Source organism: Chinchilla lanigera, unplaced genomic scaffold, assembly GCF_000276665.1.
Source record: "Chinchilla lanigera isolate Chin_1 unplaced genomic scaffold, ChiLan1.0 scaffold00160, whole genome shotgun sequence".
NCBI classification, from domain to species: Eukaryota; Metazoa; Chordata; class Mammalia; order Rodentia; family Chinchillidae; genus Chinchilla; species Chinchilla lanigera.
Genome location: NW_004955561.1, coordinates 1,223,663 through 1,238,369, shown reverse-complemented (window position 1 = coordinate 1,238,369; position 14,707 = coordinate 1,223,663). Strand labels below are relative to the sequence as shown.

Below are 14,707 nucleotides of genomic sequence, written 5' to 3'. Positions count from 1 at the left end.
TGTGACTCCAGGTTCAATTCCACAGCACCACCACCAAAAAGTCATTTAAACAGTGGCTTTTAAAGGATTGTGTAACACTATCTGCTCATGCTCTTGCATCCTCTTGATACTCAGGATGCAGTCTACATCATGTCCCTTATGAAGGAGAATGGTGGTCATTCTGGCCTCCCCACCTCACATTGTGCAGACAGTGTTGCTGCCTCTGAAGCCCAGCCGCCAGCATCTCCACCAAGGAAAGAGGGCCCTTAGTGCAGGGTGGCAGGTCATGTTCGCTTTGTCTGCGCTGCCCCGGACCTTGAGGTCCCTCAATCCCAGCAGGCCTTAGCCTGAAATGCAGGCTTTCTTGCTGACTGCAGTCCTTGCCCCTACCTGGTGAGTTCTCTCCCTGCCATGGCTCAGGAGCCGAGGAGCGTATACAAGGCTCCTGTTCTCCTGCACCCCCAAACCAGCACAAGGACAGTGAGGTTCCAGACATCTCCACCAAGACAGCAACCAGGTAAGAATGCAAGACAACAGCTGCTCAAAAAGATTGATTTTATTCTGTGATTGGTGTCAAACAGCCTCATTTTCCGTACAGGTGATCCCTTTCCCAGGAAACTAGAACTGGAAGGTGGGATCCTTCATGAGACCACCGTGCAGTTCTGAGACGTGACGGGTAATCTCCCAGCCACAAGTCAGGAGGCTGGGTGTTGGAAAGCCCTGTCCTTGGCCCTGCTCAGCTTTGGGGCTGTGTGCGTGACGGAGAGAGGGGTGAGACTCCCGATCCCGAAGTGCCCCACGGCCAGGCATGGCTTTGATTCCACTATGGGCTCAGCTAAGTGAGGAGCAGGAAATGGCTTCGTGGAGGTGGTCTCACAGGGTGCTGGTACTGGTACCCCGCAGTCCCACACCTCGGACGAACTGTTCCAGCAGGCCCCCGATGGCCCCTGAAGGGCTGGGGGCTGCTGCCCGAAGCCCTACTGTGCTGCTGTATGCAGCCAGGAAGGCCGAGCGCACCTCTTGCAGCCGCGTTTCCCGATCACTCAGGGCCATGAGCCTGTGGGCAGGGAGAGAAAATGAGTTACCCTGAGAGGGACCCAGCATCCTCACCCCATCCACAGGGCCTATCTTTCATGTCCAACTTGCCAAGCTAGGGTCCAGCCTATGGGCACATGACCCTTGAGATTTAGGTTCCAGTTGGCCCTGACCCTCTTTAGCTGTTCTCAAGTCTAGGGCACTTTTCCCTTACAGTGACTGTGGCTGGAGCTGTGACCCAGGCTCTCTGCCAGGAAGGAAACTACCTCCATGACACATGGCAGACACTACATAAGGGGAACCTACCCTGACCTGTTCCTCAGCAAAAAGCAGCTAAGGCACAAGCCTTACACCCAGCAGTAAGGAGGCCCAGGGATCAGCAGCAGGCTGATGAATGCACAGCTGGAGGGCAGGAGCCAACCAAAAGCCTTCATTTGTTTCTGCAGTAGTAGGGACTGAATCCAGTCCCTCATAGTTGCCACACTGAACTATATCCTTGGCCCTTTTAAAATTTTATTTTTGAAAGAAAGGTTGAAGGGAGGTAGGGGAATGAGGAAATTTAAAAAAAAAAAGGAATCAAGTTATATCATGTACAAATACAAATTCCCTATAATGAATGTAATCATTATGTATACCTAAAATGTACCAATAAATTTAATAAAAAGTAAAATTTTTTCAGGTTTTGCTAAATTGCCCAGGCTGGCCTTGAATTTGTAATCCTCTTGCCTCAGCTTCCTGAGCAGCTGAGATTATAGGTGTTTGCCACTCTACCCACTCTCGGCCACCAGACACATTGTGGGAGGAGACTCTGCCCTGGGAGAACCCTGGCTGCCCCAGGGAATGCAAGGCCTCATAGTGAATACCTCTTGGGCTCCAGCTACACCTCTAGTTCCTGTGATCTCCAGGTCGAGAGCTTGGAAGGATACTGCCTTTCCAGGCAGGGTCTGGGTTCTAATTCTTTTTTCTTCCCACAGCCTCTACAGGCACTGATCACAGAGGGAAGATAGGAAGCCCCTCTTCCCTCCTTACCCTGAAATTATAGGTCAAGGGGAACAAGTACAGGCTCAGGCTTATCATACTGTAAACTCCGCAAGAGGCTGATGTCCAAAGGGTCTTTAATAGAAGAGGCCCTGAAACGAGGTACACCCAACCCTTGGACTAAAGTCAGGCCATGTGCATGATGTCCCCTGGAGGGACTACTCCCTCCTGAGCAGTCTACCAGACCAGTAGCAAGGTCACCAGTTTCCAAGCCCAGAGGGCCTACACCGCAGGGCTGGAGAAGGAGGTGGCAGTGCTGGGTCCCAGGCAGGTGTGGAGAGGACACATGGGCCCCTTGGGAAGTAGACTGGTGGGGGGCATCAAGAGGCAAGCAGAGCAGCAGGCTCCAGGGGAGGGATAGTCAAACAGCTTGCTGGAAGCACTCCTATGACACCATGAACAACCCTGATGTCTCTGCTGACATTTGGGGGGACACAGGGCCCTGACCTTTACTTTTTAGACAGGTTCCACATAGACTGGAAGTCATGTGTGGCTCCAAAAGGACTTGTCTCCATTCACAGAAGGCACAGCCGAAGGTTCTTGCTGCCCTGCTACCAGAAAGCAGAAGGGGCAGAGACTGATCTATTTACACGAGAAGAACAGCACCTGGAAAGGATTTGTGACCCACATGGAGATACACAGTAGGCACAGGAGTGCAGCTCAAGCCTGGGCCGACAGGCTCAGAGAAGCCATGGCTGAGACCTCAGAGCAGCTGGTGAGCAGCGCAGCTGGGGTCTGGACGAAGTTTCCCTGGTAAGAAACACAAACACTGAACCCCCCACTGTGAGACTTCACCAGGAAATGATGTGGATCTCAGCCCATGACCTTGCAGGCTTGAGGGCGCACAAGCTTGCGCCATCCTCTGAGGTGCCCACAACTGCAGGGTTGGCTAGAAGCAAGTGTGTGTTGGGATTGGCCTGGGGATCTGGGGTCAGAGCTGCCTGCCTCCAGGGCTAACTCTGGAGAAGATAAAGGGCAACACCAGACCCGCAGGGAAGTCTCTGCTTCCCCGTGAAGGGCTGGAGAGGGAGGCCCTTCAGAAAAGGGCAAGTGCTTTTTCACCCTCGAAAAATCTAAGAGCTCTTGTTTTCAGAGGCCCTCTAGAAGAGGCCCTTCCCAGCTGCTGGACAGTCCTGGGACTGTGGGCATCCTGAAATCCCAAGGTTTGGCTGGGCCCTCTTTTCCCCAACTGCCCAGGGAACCACCTCCGGCCTGGCAAAACTGGTGCTAGTGGTGTTGACTTCCCAGCACATGCCATCTGACCATGGTATGGAAGGGAAGGCACAGCTTGCAGAAGGGCCCCGCAGGCAGCCACATCTGAGGAGCAGGCCCTGCTCCCCAGGACTCCGGAGGCTCCTCCTGCCTGACATCCAGCAAGCTGCGGAACAGGCAGGGGACAAGAGGCTTCCCCAGGGACAGCCGCTCACGTCAGGCAGAAGCTAACAAGAGGTGAAAGCCGTTTGGGAGGTTTGGAGGAAGAGGGCTCCATAAACATTCAATTCAGGACTCCTGTCCAATTCTCTTTCTTGCCCAGAGGCAAACTAGCAGGCCAGGGTGTCGGGGTGGCCCGGACTCTGCTCAGGATGAGTACAGGCCCCAGCAAGCCCAGCCATTCGGCTCTGGCCTCCAGCATGCTCCTGCCTGCTTGCTCTTGTACCCGACCACTGTGCTTTGAAAGGGTTCTCACACCAGGCAAAACTGTACAGAAACGGCATCCTTGGTAGTTATAGTCCAGCCAGCTTTCCCTCAGTACACCTGACACCCCTGAGGAGGAGTTTGGAGGCTGGAAAGAGTGAGCACAAACCCTAATGAGCTTGCTGAGCAGCCCACCTCAGGGACAGTGGTGCTGCCTCCTTGGCAGGCATGCGTGGCACTGTATCCGGGCAGGGGAGCATCTGCCTTTTGAAGCAAGACACTTACAGACAACTGTTAGGGAGCTCATCCGGGAAGCTGAAAGGGAGAGAGGAGTCTGTGTGCAGGACAGCTCGCTCCTGAATACTGCCACAGCCCGTTACCATCTGCCAGCTGCCAAAGTCTGTGGAGAGAGAGGATCCGGGCAGGGGATGGTCCACTGATCTGGGGCAGAGAGGAGAGAGAGGGGAGATGATGCAGTCAGTCACACGCCTGACAGGGGGCTGGGGGGCATCTGAAAGCCGGCCAAGTTCTCCAGTGACTGAGAAAGAGGAGAAGACCACAGGGAAGGCTCCGCCCAGGATGGTGCACAGTGCAGACTTTAAGAAAGGCCAAGACCAAGGAAGAATGGGGATAAGAGGAGTGCCAGACCCAAAGCCCAGGACTTGGGTGGCCGTGGGCCGACAGCCTCAAGGAAGGCGGACGCTCTGAGCTGCAGGTGCCCAGCACTGAGATCTCACCAGCAAGGACGGCCACAGGGGAGCGTGGAATTGATGACCCAGATTGCAGAAGGGATGGGAGTCCTGAGGCTCCCCTTCCTCTGCATGCAGCCTTCTGGGAGCCATAGTTTGTATTCAGAAGCATCAACCAGGCAAACTCGGCTATGCCCAGAGGGCAGGGATGAACCAGGCCGGCATGAAACTTGACAGCTTCATCAGCCCTCTTCCTGACTAGCCCTGGGGTGGTGTGCGGACAGTCACACTGGCACAGCGGCTGCCATCTCCCCACTCATAACCACCTCCTCTCCTCTGTCCTGGGTGGCAGCCAGCTACCGGGGGAGGAAAGAGATGTCAGCACCCCTGCTCCCAGGCTCCAGGAGCCAATTGTGATGGGGGTAGAGGAGCCCTCGCTGTCCTTGGCCCACCTGGCTATGGGTGTCACGGGCTCCCACGGTGAGGTGACAGCCCCAGCAGCCACTGGGCCAGGCTTCTCCTCAAGCAGGTTCCCCAAGGGCAGCTCTGGCCAGACCCATGGCTCTAGTGAGGCTGAACCACCCCTTTCAGATGGGAAGGGCAGCCCAGACAGGTTGAGAGGCTTGCCCAAGGTTTGCACAGCTGCAGAAGCCATGTTCAGCTGCACACTTGTCCCAAAACAGAGCCGCCTCCAGATGCAGCGAGACAGACAGCTTTCTCCGCTTGGCTGCCATGAATCAGAGCCCCTGCAACACTGCACACCTGGCATGTCCATCTTTCCTGCTCCACTCCGGAAGGAGTTTGAGGCATCACAACCGAGAACAGGGTACACTCTGCTGCTTGAGGGAAGCCCCGGGGCCCCATCATGCAGAACTTGCTTATTTCTACAGGGGAAACCTGGCCAGCTCAGGCAGCTTGCAAACCAGGGCCCCCCCAGGAGAAGCCTACCCTTTGCTCTTTGGGGGCATGGTGGGCCTGCAGCCAGCACAACCCCTGGAGGTGCAGCCTGGCCCCCAGTCTCTCACCATCCCAGCCGCAGGGCAGAGCCTCTTCCAGCTCTAGCTGGCTGGTGGGGTAACAGTCTCCATGAAGCAGAGGGGAGGAAGCTGGGGTGGATGAGGCACTCAGGGCAGGGACATGGGCATTTCTTACACCCCTAAAGCCATTCCTCCAAGGCTATGCTAGTAACACTGCTCCGAGGAAATCCAGACCTCGGGACAGTTACAGCTGTTCCCTGTGATGGTCACCTCCTTTGCCTTCCTAGAGCCCCACAGTAGCACCAGGCAAAAAGGTGCACTGGAGCAGCAAGAGGCAGCTGTGGGACCTACTGGGTGGCACATATAGCACAGGATTCTGACCCTGTGGGACTGAAAGCAGTGCTCAGTGAGCAGCCACTGTTGGTAGATTTTTTTTGTCTTTTTCAGACAGGGTCTTGTTATGCAGTTCTGGCTGGCCCTGAGCTCACTTTGTAGCCCAGGCTGGTCTCGAACTCCCAATGATCCCCTGCCTCAGCTCCTTGAGTGCTGGGATTACAGGCATGCGCCACCACGCCCAGCTTGTTGGTAGATATTGAAATGTTTCAGGAATAAACTCACAGGTTCCAAATGAATGTTCCTACTTGAGATGTCTATCAAAAAACAGTGGCAAAGTAACCATTCTGCTTCTGGATTTGAGAGTAAGGGACCATGGTAAGCAGAGAGGTGCTCTCCTACCAACCTGGGCTAACTGGCTAGATGGAACAGAGGCAAAGGAACAAGTCACAGAGGAGGGAGCTGCATCCACACACTGCTTCCAGTCAGTGAAGGACATAGGTGTACACAGCAGTGTTACCAGGACCCCAGGACATCTGCTTTGTGCTCCTAGCCAAGAGCATGCAGAGCGGCACGGTGAGCTCCCGGATGGACGGGGGAGCCTCTGGCTGGGATGCCAGGGATGCATCCTATCGGTGTGGAGGCCTGGACTTGTGCTCAGGAGCAGGGCTCCCTTGACCTGATACTGCTAGGCTCTTCTTCTGTGGGCCAAGAGGGCCAACTCGGTGTATGGGGTCTTCCAGCCAAGCCTTTCTGGAAGGGGTAAAGCATGCCAAGCCAAGAGGCAGCAGGTCTGGGTGGGGTACCTGGCTTGGCCTTGTACCAAGCTGCCCAGTGCCGGGATTGTGGCCCACAGGGCTGTTAGGTAAGTGACTGATAAGGACAGGTTGTCAACCACAGCTGCAATTTACTGCCATCTGTGGAAAGGCTGAGTATTTACTGTGTAGAGGACGTGCACTCATCTCATTTAAACCCAAACTTAAGGGGGACAGATCATTCCTACTGTAAAAATGAGATTTAAAAAAAACTGAGTTTAGAAGAAAAGTGGTTTTTTTCCAAGTTGCACAGCTGGGAAGGGCAAAGCTGTGACTGAAACCAGGTTGAACCAAAGCCCATCCCAATCAGTAACACACTGATCTTTCCTCCTAACACAGGGTGGGCGCCTCAGGGCTGGCCTGTGGACAGGGATGTGACCTCCAGCCGCAGTACAGTTCAGAGTTTTCCATCCGTGATGAGCGAGCAGGTCCTGCTGCTGGGGCAGGGGTGTGGGAACCCTGAGTAGGCATACTGCAGACTGTTTCCCAGTGGCGCTCACCATGCGCTCCCACTGTTGAAGCTAGTCTGAGATGTGCTTTCTGCTACTTGCATTTGAAGTATCTGTCCTAACAAGGCTGCACAGATGGCTTGAGGTACACAACTAGGAGGGCCTTGGCGTTGCCACCTTCACCTGATTCCACAGATAAGAAAATGGAAGCCCAAAGTCAAGTGACACGTCGAGTCATAAAAGGAACTCGTGCTTAAATCTATACCACCCACCAACTGTCCCTCCCGGCCCCAATACCCACACCCAGGCGCCCAGCATGGGACCTCGCCAGTCTGGCCTCAAACACCGCACATGCACGGCAAAGCGCTCTCCCAGCAGTCTGAGGAGATGTCTCTGGGCTCCATGCCGTCTATCCCAGGTCTGCAACTGGGACTGTCCCTGGCTTCTCACTGTCCCTGCCAGGTCTGGAGCAGTGGCCTTTCACAAGGTCGGACATGAGGCCAGACCCCCTGTACTGTGACAGCAGCCTGGCACTGCATTGCTACAGAGAGAGGGCACTGCTCATCACGAACAGGTGGCAGTGGCTGGGGAGCAGCTGACCACAGAAGGACCGAGTTGGTTCAGCTACTCAACCAGGCTGGGGGTTTCCCTCCGCCAAGCTCCTGTGCTGTTCGGGTAGCCCTGCTGCACTCTGGGCTGACACTGCAGGCCAGCAACCTCCCCAGCCCTATAGCTGTCTGACTGCAGAACACACAAGACCTCCAGTGCAGAGCTGTGCAGATTTGGGGAGGCAAGGAAGCTCGGAGCCCTGGTCCTGCCCCTGCCCCTGCGGCACCATGGCTGACGCTTCTGTGGCAGCTAATTCAATTAGAAATCCACCAGCCTTTCTCGTGAGAGATGTGATCTGGGACATGGTAAGATCAGCACCCTGTGCACACCTGTAATCTCAGCACTTGGGAGGCTGAGGCAGGAGAGTTGCTCCAATTGGAGCCAGACTGGGGTACCTAGTGAGTTCAAGGCCAGCCTGGACTACATAGAACCTAGCTCAAAAAAAACAAAAACAAAAACAAAGAAAAACCACAAACCACCAAAATCAAACAAAAAACAAAACAAAAACAAAAAACCAATCAAACAAAAGAATCAGCACCCCACAGGAATTCCAAGCTGACAACACCTAATCCTAAGTGAACAAACACCCTCACAGAGCCTGTTGGGAGTTCTGGTGTGGAGGAGGCAGGACTAGAGAACTTGGACACAGACACCCTGTAGGCTTCACATTTTGAGGGGAATTTTGGTCCTTATGGACAGCTTTACCAAGGGGCTTCTTTCCACAGTTCCTCCTGCTGAATTAAAGATCTGATGGGCCAAAGTTACCTACCAGCTGCAGAAGCTAGTGATAGGATCCCTCACGTATCTTAAGATAAAAAAATTTTAATGCTAAAGGAAATACACAATTAGAATGCTCCAAATCTGAATAATTTAGCCTTTCAAAATCTCTGGCAAACAGGCCTCCAATTCAGAACAACCCATGGCCTGGCTGGCCCTCCTGGTTCTCCCAGAACAGGGCACAGAGGATTGGATGCATTGCAGCACAGTCCCCTGCTTCAGCTTGGTACCCGTTTGGCCCAGTGCTACTGGCCTTGCCAGCTAAGGCCAGGTGGACACACCCAACCTCCTCAGCCTCTGCAGGGTGTCCTGGAGGCCACAGAGCCCAAACTACCTACTGCAGGCAGAAAACCCCTTGTGAGACTGAGGGAAACTACCACAGGACTGGAAAATGGGACATTCTGGAAGAAAGGGCTGGCAAAAAGCTGGGGTGTGGACAAGGGTGACCGAGTGCTGCTGAGTGTGGGAATTCCCTGAAGCCTGCAGTCAGGATGGGGTAGGACGTAGACAGGAAAAGGAATCTTCTGGTTTCCCCCAGTTTCCTAGCACTGCTATACAGGCAGAAAAAGGCAGGGACCACAGTCAAGAGCTGCAGCCCACAACATCAAGGGTCTCCCAGTGCCACTGCAGCCCAGAAGCAACTCTGAGGACAGCTGGGTATGCTGACGAGGGGCAGGGCAGCAGACACACTTGGCAACCTCACATGCAAGGTGCGAGTGGGCGTGGAACTGTGGACCTGACTGCCTGGCCCCGTGTCTGCTCAGCTGCATCCATGGAAGCTCCCGCGTGCCCGGAGCCTGTGGCCTGGATTAGCAGACTCAGCTCCACCACTCAGTGTTGCGCAGGGTGAGTGCCCTGACCCCCCTTGGCTGGCACTGTGCTGAGCTCTGTGCAGCAACAGCTCCTCTATTCCTCTTTCCTTCATTGCTTTTGCCCAGAGAAAACCCGAAGCATCATGAGGGACAGAGTTCTCAAAGGTTTGCAGAGTTTCTTCTTGGAATAGGCCTGTTACTAAGGAAACAGTCTCAAGATCATATGGACAATTATGTGGCAGTGCTGGAGTCTGGGATGACTCTGAGACTTGGGCCCATACTGCTAAGGCCCTTTCACTCTGATATTTATTAGGGATTTCTTAAATCCTAAACTGCTCTGTTCACAGCTGAAGGGCTGGAAGAAAGCAACTCACAGGATTCACTCCTTGGGGGCAGTAAGTGGAAATCCTGACCGTCTCCCAAGAAATGCTTTCTCCAAGTGCCAGACCACCTCTCAATCTGAACCTCAGCCCGGGGTCAGCTTTGCCCTCTCCCAGGAAGTGCAACAGCCCAGCGCTCTGGTCACACTTGGAGGGCCATCCTGGCTGTGCCACAGCAGCACACATCCAGCCATCCTCTTATTATCTGTTGCCTTATGCCCTGACTTCAGCACGGAGTGTCAGAGCGCATTGGGGCCCAGAGATCTGCAGAGGCGCCATGTGGAGGTGGCCTGACTCCTGTCTACCTTGCAACCACTACACTTCCCAGATGTCCCTGGGCTCTGCCAGGGCTCCAGGAAGGAATCTCAAACTGCTTTAGGAATCAGCCCTTGTTTTGTGCCCAAACATTAACACACCCTGTAAATAGCAGGCCTGTGAGCTTGTCCATCTCCTCTGCCCTCTTGATGTTTGCTGCCCTACAGGCCATGTCAAGGAACCCTGCTAGGATGCTGCCTGAGACACCAACTCAGGTGTAAAGGCGAAGGCTGGCTGCCTCTACCACAGGGCTGGGGAGCGCCTCACCTGGGTTTGGGCACCTCCAGGGGACTGCTACCCATCCTGAAGAAGTTGTCAGAATGGTTTGAGGATGAGGAGCTGGACGATTTGGCTTCAATCAGCCCCTGATAGGAAGGCAGGCGGTCCTCCAAGGGTTGTGGCCGGTTCCAGAGCACACTCTGTGGCGAGGATGAGTGGCTCTTTCTCCTGTGGCGGAAGAGCAGGGTTGCTGGTAGGGCCGGCTGAGGCATGCTGACAGCCTTCCTGTGTCCAGGGCCCAGCTTCATGTCTTCCATCCCAGTACTCCCTCAGGCCTCCCACAGGCACTGGCAGCAAGAGCTGGGCTTCACGGAGGACAGTGGTGTCCAGATCACCGGCCTACCAGCCTGGGACAGCCTGCCAGAAAATGCTTACCTAAGCTTTAGTGACTGCCTCCCCGCTCCCTGCAAACACTACACAAAGCACTGAGCATCTGGCTGGGGTTCACAGATGAATGACCCTCAGGCAAGTCTGCAGTTGCTTCTGCTCATCTTGCACTCACCTTTACTGTCTTTCCCCCCAGCCACCCAGGACACAATGCAGAGTGTCTGCTCCTCCACAAACTTCTGCTGACACTGGCCCTCCCCCATCTCTGGCTACTGCTTCTTGGTCCCACAGGGAGGCCCCTGCCCTTTCTGCTCCTAGGCCACCCCACACGGCACCCTCACCAAAGACATGGCTGCCTCTGGGGCCCAGTGAGACAGCAGGGGACAAAGCCTAGCTCCCACGCCTTCTGTCAGGGTGGCCTTTGTTCCTAGAACTCCTTGGGGCTGCAGCCCTGCCCACAGCTGGGGGTGGGCTGGGTCCAGTCTGTCCCTCACCAAGCTGCCTGAGCCTGTGCTCCTCCGGGGACCAGCTCCACAGCCTCATAGGTGAAACTCCCCACAGCGCCCGGGGAGCTCTCCATGACCAGAGAGAAGTCGCTGCCAAGGCTGGTGGTGCTGCCTCGGTCTCTTCGCCCTGAAAAAAGGCCAGAGCCACTGGTCAGCAAGCTGTCTCTCCCCACTACTGGTCCCCACCTCCCCTACACCATCCAGCTGGACAAAGAAGCTTCAGGAACAGTTCTGGCAGAGTCTATACTCAGAAAGTTATGCTGAGAAAGGAAGTCAGCTGGGGCCCAGGACTCACTCAGCATGCAGATATCTTCCACAGAGAAGCCTGCATCCCGCACTGGCAAACTCTTCCTCCTGGAAAGAAAACCCAGAGTGGGGAACTCTAGCTCCACTTGGCGTCTCCTGCCACTAACCTCCACCATTCTGGAAAGCAGCTGCAACCTGCTGCAATTCAGGGAGCAGTTCCAACCCACCGGGCTTTGCCTACCATGCATGTGCAGGTTCCTAGGCCGGTACAGCCCACCTCCTCACCAGCTTGCCCTCAGAACCCAAGTATGGCCCAGCACATGACAAGCTTGGATTTGGAAGGCAAATCAACTCAGAAAGGCCATCAGCCCTCACACGGGACCTAAAGCAACTGTCAGTGAAGCTGCCTGCATCTTCCGGGCTGAAAGCAGACCTCTGCTTCCCGGTGGGGCTGCCTGGTATGCAGACAGGTATTCTTTGGTGGTCCTCAAAGGCTGACCATCAGATCAGAGGCACGGGGATGGGGCATCCTCCCTGCAGCAACACATCCTGTACTCTTAGTTGCCAGAGACCATTCATCGCTGAGCCTTTCTGCTAGTGGGAACCAGGCACAAGAGCCTCTTCACCCAGCGGCCCTCAGCAGGGAAGAGAATGCCAGTAAGGTGGTGAGGCCCACATGTGGTGGAGCAGCTCTTCTCAGCGTGCCATGACCCACTGTGACAGCAGCCACTCTTACTAATCTCTGCTGCTTACCTCTGGTTCTTCAGCACTGAAAAGTCCTCGGAGGTGATATGCTTCAAAAAATTGAAGCAGAAGAAGAAAATCTGAAGGGGACAAAAACAGCACAGAGTGAAAAGATGGCATCCCCCAGTCAGAGGAGTAAGGTGGCCAAACACCAGGGCGGGCAGCTGGCTGTTCTGGCCAATCCCCCCGCTAGAGAGCACCCTGGGCCCCACCCCACCCCCACTGGATTTTCTAGCCCATGAACAGTGTGGGTGCAGTGGAGAGGGCTCTGCAGGGCCTGGCAGAGGATGCACGTGAGGAAACAAGTTGTTTCCTTCCTGGGCACTGTAAAAGGTCAATGCAGAGTGCTCAAACCCTCTTCAAATGCAACCCACGGTCTCACCCGTTAAAAAGGATGAAGAGAACAGTAGCTTCCCCTACCTCTCATCTAAGAGCCCTGAGAGGGAGGACAAGACGGAGGGAGATGAGGAGGGCACAGAGCAGTGACACAGCAGGAATGCAAGGGCGGGAGAGTGGGCATGGAGTCTCATGGGGTAGTCCCAAACAGGTTCAGGAGGCTTGGGGTGGGGGAGTTGGCCCTGGTCCAGAGCTGTGAGGGTTGGGTCTTAAGTGTGGGACAGGCAGCAGGATGCTCTGCTCTTTAGCTACTAGCTATACCCTAAACTCACAGCAAGACCTCAGCCAGGGCCCTAATCCAGGGGCCCTAATCCAGGGGCCTCTGGAAGCACACAGGAGGCTCCAGTCCACTGATCCCTGCAGCTGTGGCCAGGACTCCTTGCATGGTCTCCCACAGGGTCCCAAAGAGTTTCCTCAAACAGCAGAAGGGTACCAGGTCAGGCCCTCATGAAAATGTTATGCTACGTAAGATTAAGGAGCTTTGCACCAGACTCCCTAGCCCTCACGCAGGGATGGGAAGAGAGACGTATTTAACTATAGGCCTGTGAGGCAGTGCTGGGTGGGGTGGGAGGAGGATGAGAGAAGAGCCTACACCTCAAAGACCCAGCCCCCAGCTGAGGACTTGCTTCTGCTGGTTACCGCAAGTGCTCAACTCGGCCTCCTCTTTGCCCTGTGTGTCTGAAGGCAGCATCTGGCCTCTTCTGGGGGCGGAGGGAGATGGTGTGGAGGACAGAATGTCCTGAGGCTCTGGCAACGTCCCCAGTCGAGAAGCTACAAAGGTTTTCCACCCAGATTCAATTCCGAAGTCGCTGCCTCTGACTGAGTTCATGGAGCCCTCTGAGGAGCAGGCTTATGAGCTCTGCAGCCCTGGCAGATTCGATAAGTGCTCAGAAGAAGGGATTTGGAAGGGAGAGGAGCAGCTGAAGGGGAACAAAAGGCAATGGTTTGAGATAAGACAGATGCCCAGGAAGGAGGCGGGCTCTGGGTGAAGGAGGAGAGATGCTGCAGAAAGACTGGGGGGGTGGGGTCGAAAGTGCTATCACCATGGATGCTCCATGCTGGGCATCTAGATCTCAGCCAGGCACCAGGAGACTCAAGGTTGAGGACACTGCCCAAGGTCACCCTGGAAATAGGCAGGGCAGCCAGGGACACACTCAGCCTGTCTCAGTTGCATATGCTGGGAAAACAGCATCCCGAGAGGCCAAGGCTGCAGAAGCTGCAGAAGACTGCGGGGGCACTGAGCACTTGGAGGGAGGAGGACGGGAAGAGGCCTCTGGAGGCAGCCCCACATCACGGAGGGGCGCAAAGTGCCCTGGGGAAGAACCGAGAAGACAGAGGTGCTTCTGTTTCAGTTGTGCGGATGAAGAGCTCAGCATAGGAAACAAGGTCGCCAGGAAGAAGGTAGGGAAGGACGGGAGACTGTACAGCAGTGAACTGCTCATGCCGAACGTCAGCATTGTTTCTCTGGCCTGGGGAATCCGTAGCCCAGAACAGCAGCTGCTATGCACTGCTCCTTCTGCCACAGGTCTGAGCATAGCACAGGCCACCTTGTCCAGTACGCCCTGGCCAAGGACCTGCCCCACACTGTGGCACAGAGAAGGCCATTCTGTCCCTTAAGCCAGGCCTGAGCTGAGTTCACTGCCTGTGAAGGGCACTCACCTCCTCTCCTTTGCTGAGGCGATCTACCAACATGTGCCTGAAAAAGGAGGACGAGGAGGTCAGTAAGGTAGTGCCACGTCGCAGTGGAGGGGGATCTGACTCCCGGACATACTGTCTGTGGTACCAGGGCATCAATAGGGCCAGTCAGCATCTTCAGTCCTTCAGAGGAGAAGCCCCCACTGCTTACACAGAAATGCACCACAATACTGTCTCACCCAAGCCTAACATCCTCAAAGGCTTACCCAAAGAGGAACCAGTCGTAGGCCACAGTCAGATAGAGGATCTCAGCAGGCTTCAGGGACGTGTGGATGAGCCCATCCTGGAAGAGAGTGCAGAGGTGAGATGAAATCAGAACACCGCCCTCCCCCGATGTGACCTGCCCTCCATCCCGGGGGAGAACACTCTCAGACCCAGTGATGTCGCAGGGTAAGACACCTGCAGAGTGGGTCCCTCACTCCAAATCATCTGTGTCCTGTGAACTATCTTAAGGGAGCACCCCCACACACACTTACCGCCCACAAGGAAAGGCGCAGCAGAGAGATGAAGAGGGGGGTCCGGTCCCAGCCTGAGATACAGTGCACCAGTAGCCCGCTGTCATCTGCTCCGACAGCCAAGACAGGAGCGCCGAGGAGAAAGAGACAGGCGATGACAGGGAGGCACTGTGGCCCTGGCCAACCTCGTCCCTCTCCTGGGGGCCTCCCCAAGGT

At 55.3% G+C, this 14,707-nt stretch overlaps 1 protein-coding gene across 2 annotated transcripts in view; it reads right to left on the bottom strand.

The window, feature by feature from the left end:
• Positions 1-517: 517 nt before the first annotated feature.
• Mtmr14 (myotubularin related protein 14) overlaps positions 518-14,707 on the bottom strand; it is a 42,164-nt gene continuing 27,974 nt past the window's right edge. The window contains exons 11-19 of one of the 2 annotated variants that reach the window (XM_005413017.2): positions 14,513-14,598; positions 14,243-14,319; positions 14,001-14,037; positions 11,955-12,025; positions 11,251-11,309; positions 10,944-11,082; positions 10,111-10,290; positions 3,973-4,128; positions 518-1,036 (exon numbers count right to left, since the gene is read on the bottom strand). In XM_005413017.2, the coding sequence (XP_005413074.1) occupies positions 853-1,036; positions 3,973-4,128; positions 10,111-10,290; positions 10,944-11,082; positions 11,251-11,309; positions 11,955-12,025; positions 14,001-14,037; positions 14,243-14,319; positions 14,513-14,598 (989 nt within the window). In that variant the 3' untranslated portion in view covers positions 518-852. The remainder of the gene's footprint in view (positions 1,037-3,972; positions 4,129-10,110; positions 10,291-10,943; positions 11,083-11,250; positions 11,310-11,954; positions 12,026-14,000; positions 14,038-14,242; positions 14,320-14,512; positions 14,599-14,707) is intronic. The other variant, XM_005413018.2, reaches the window with a different exon arrangement.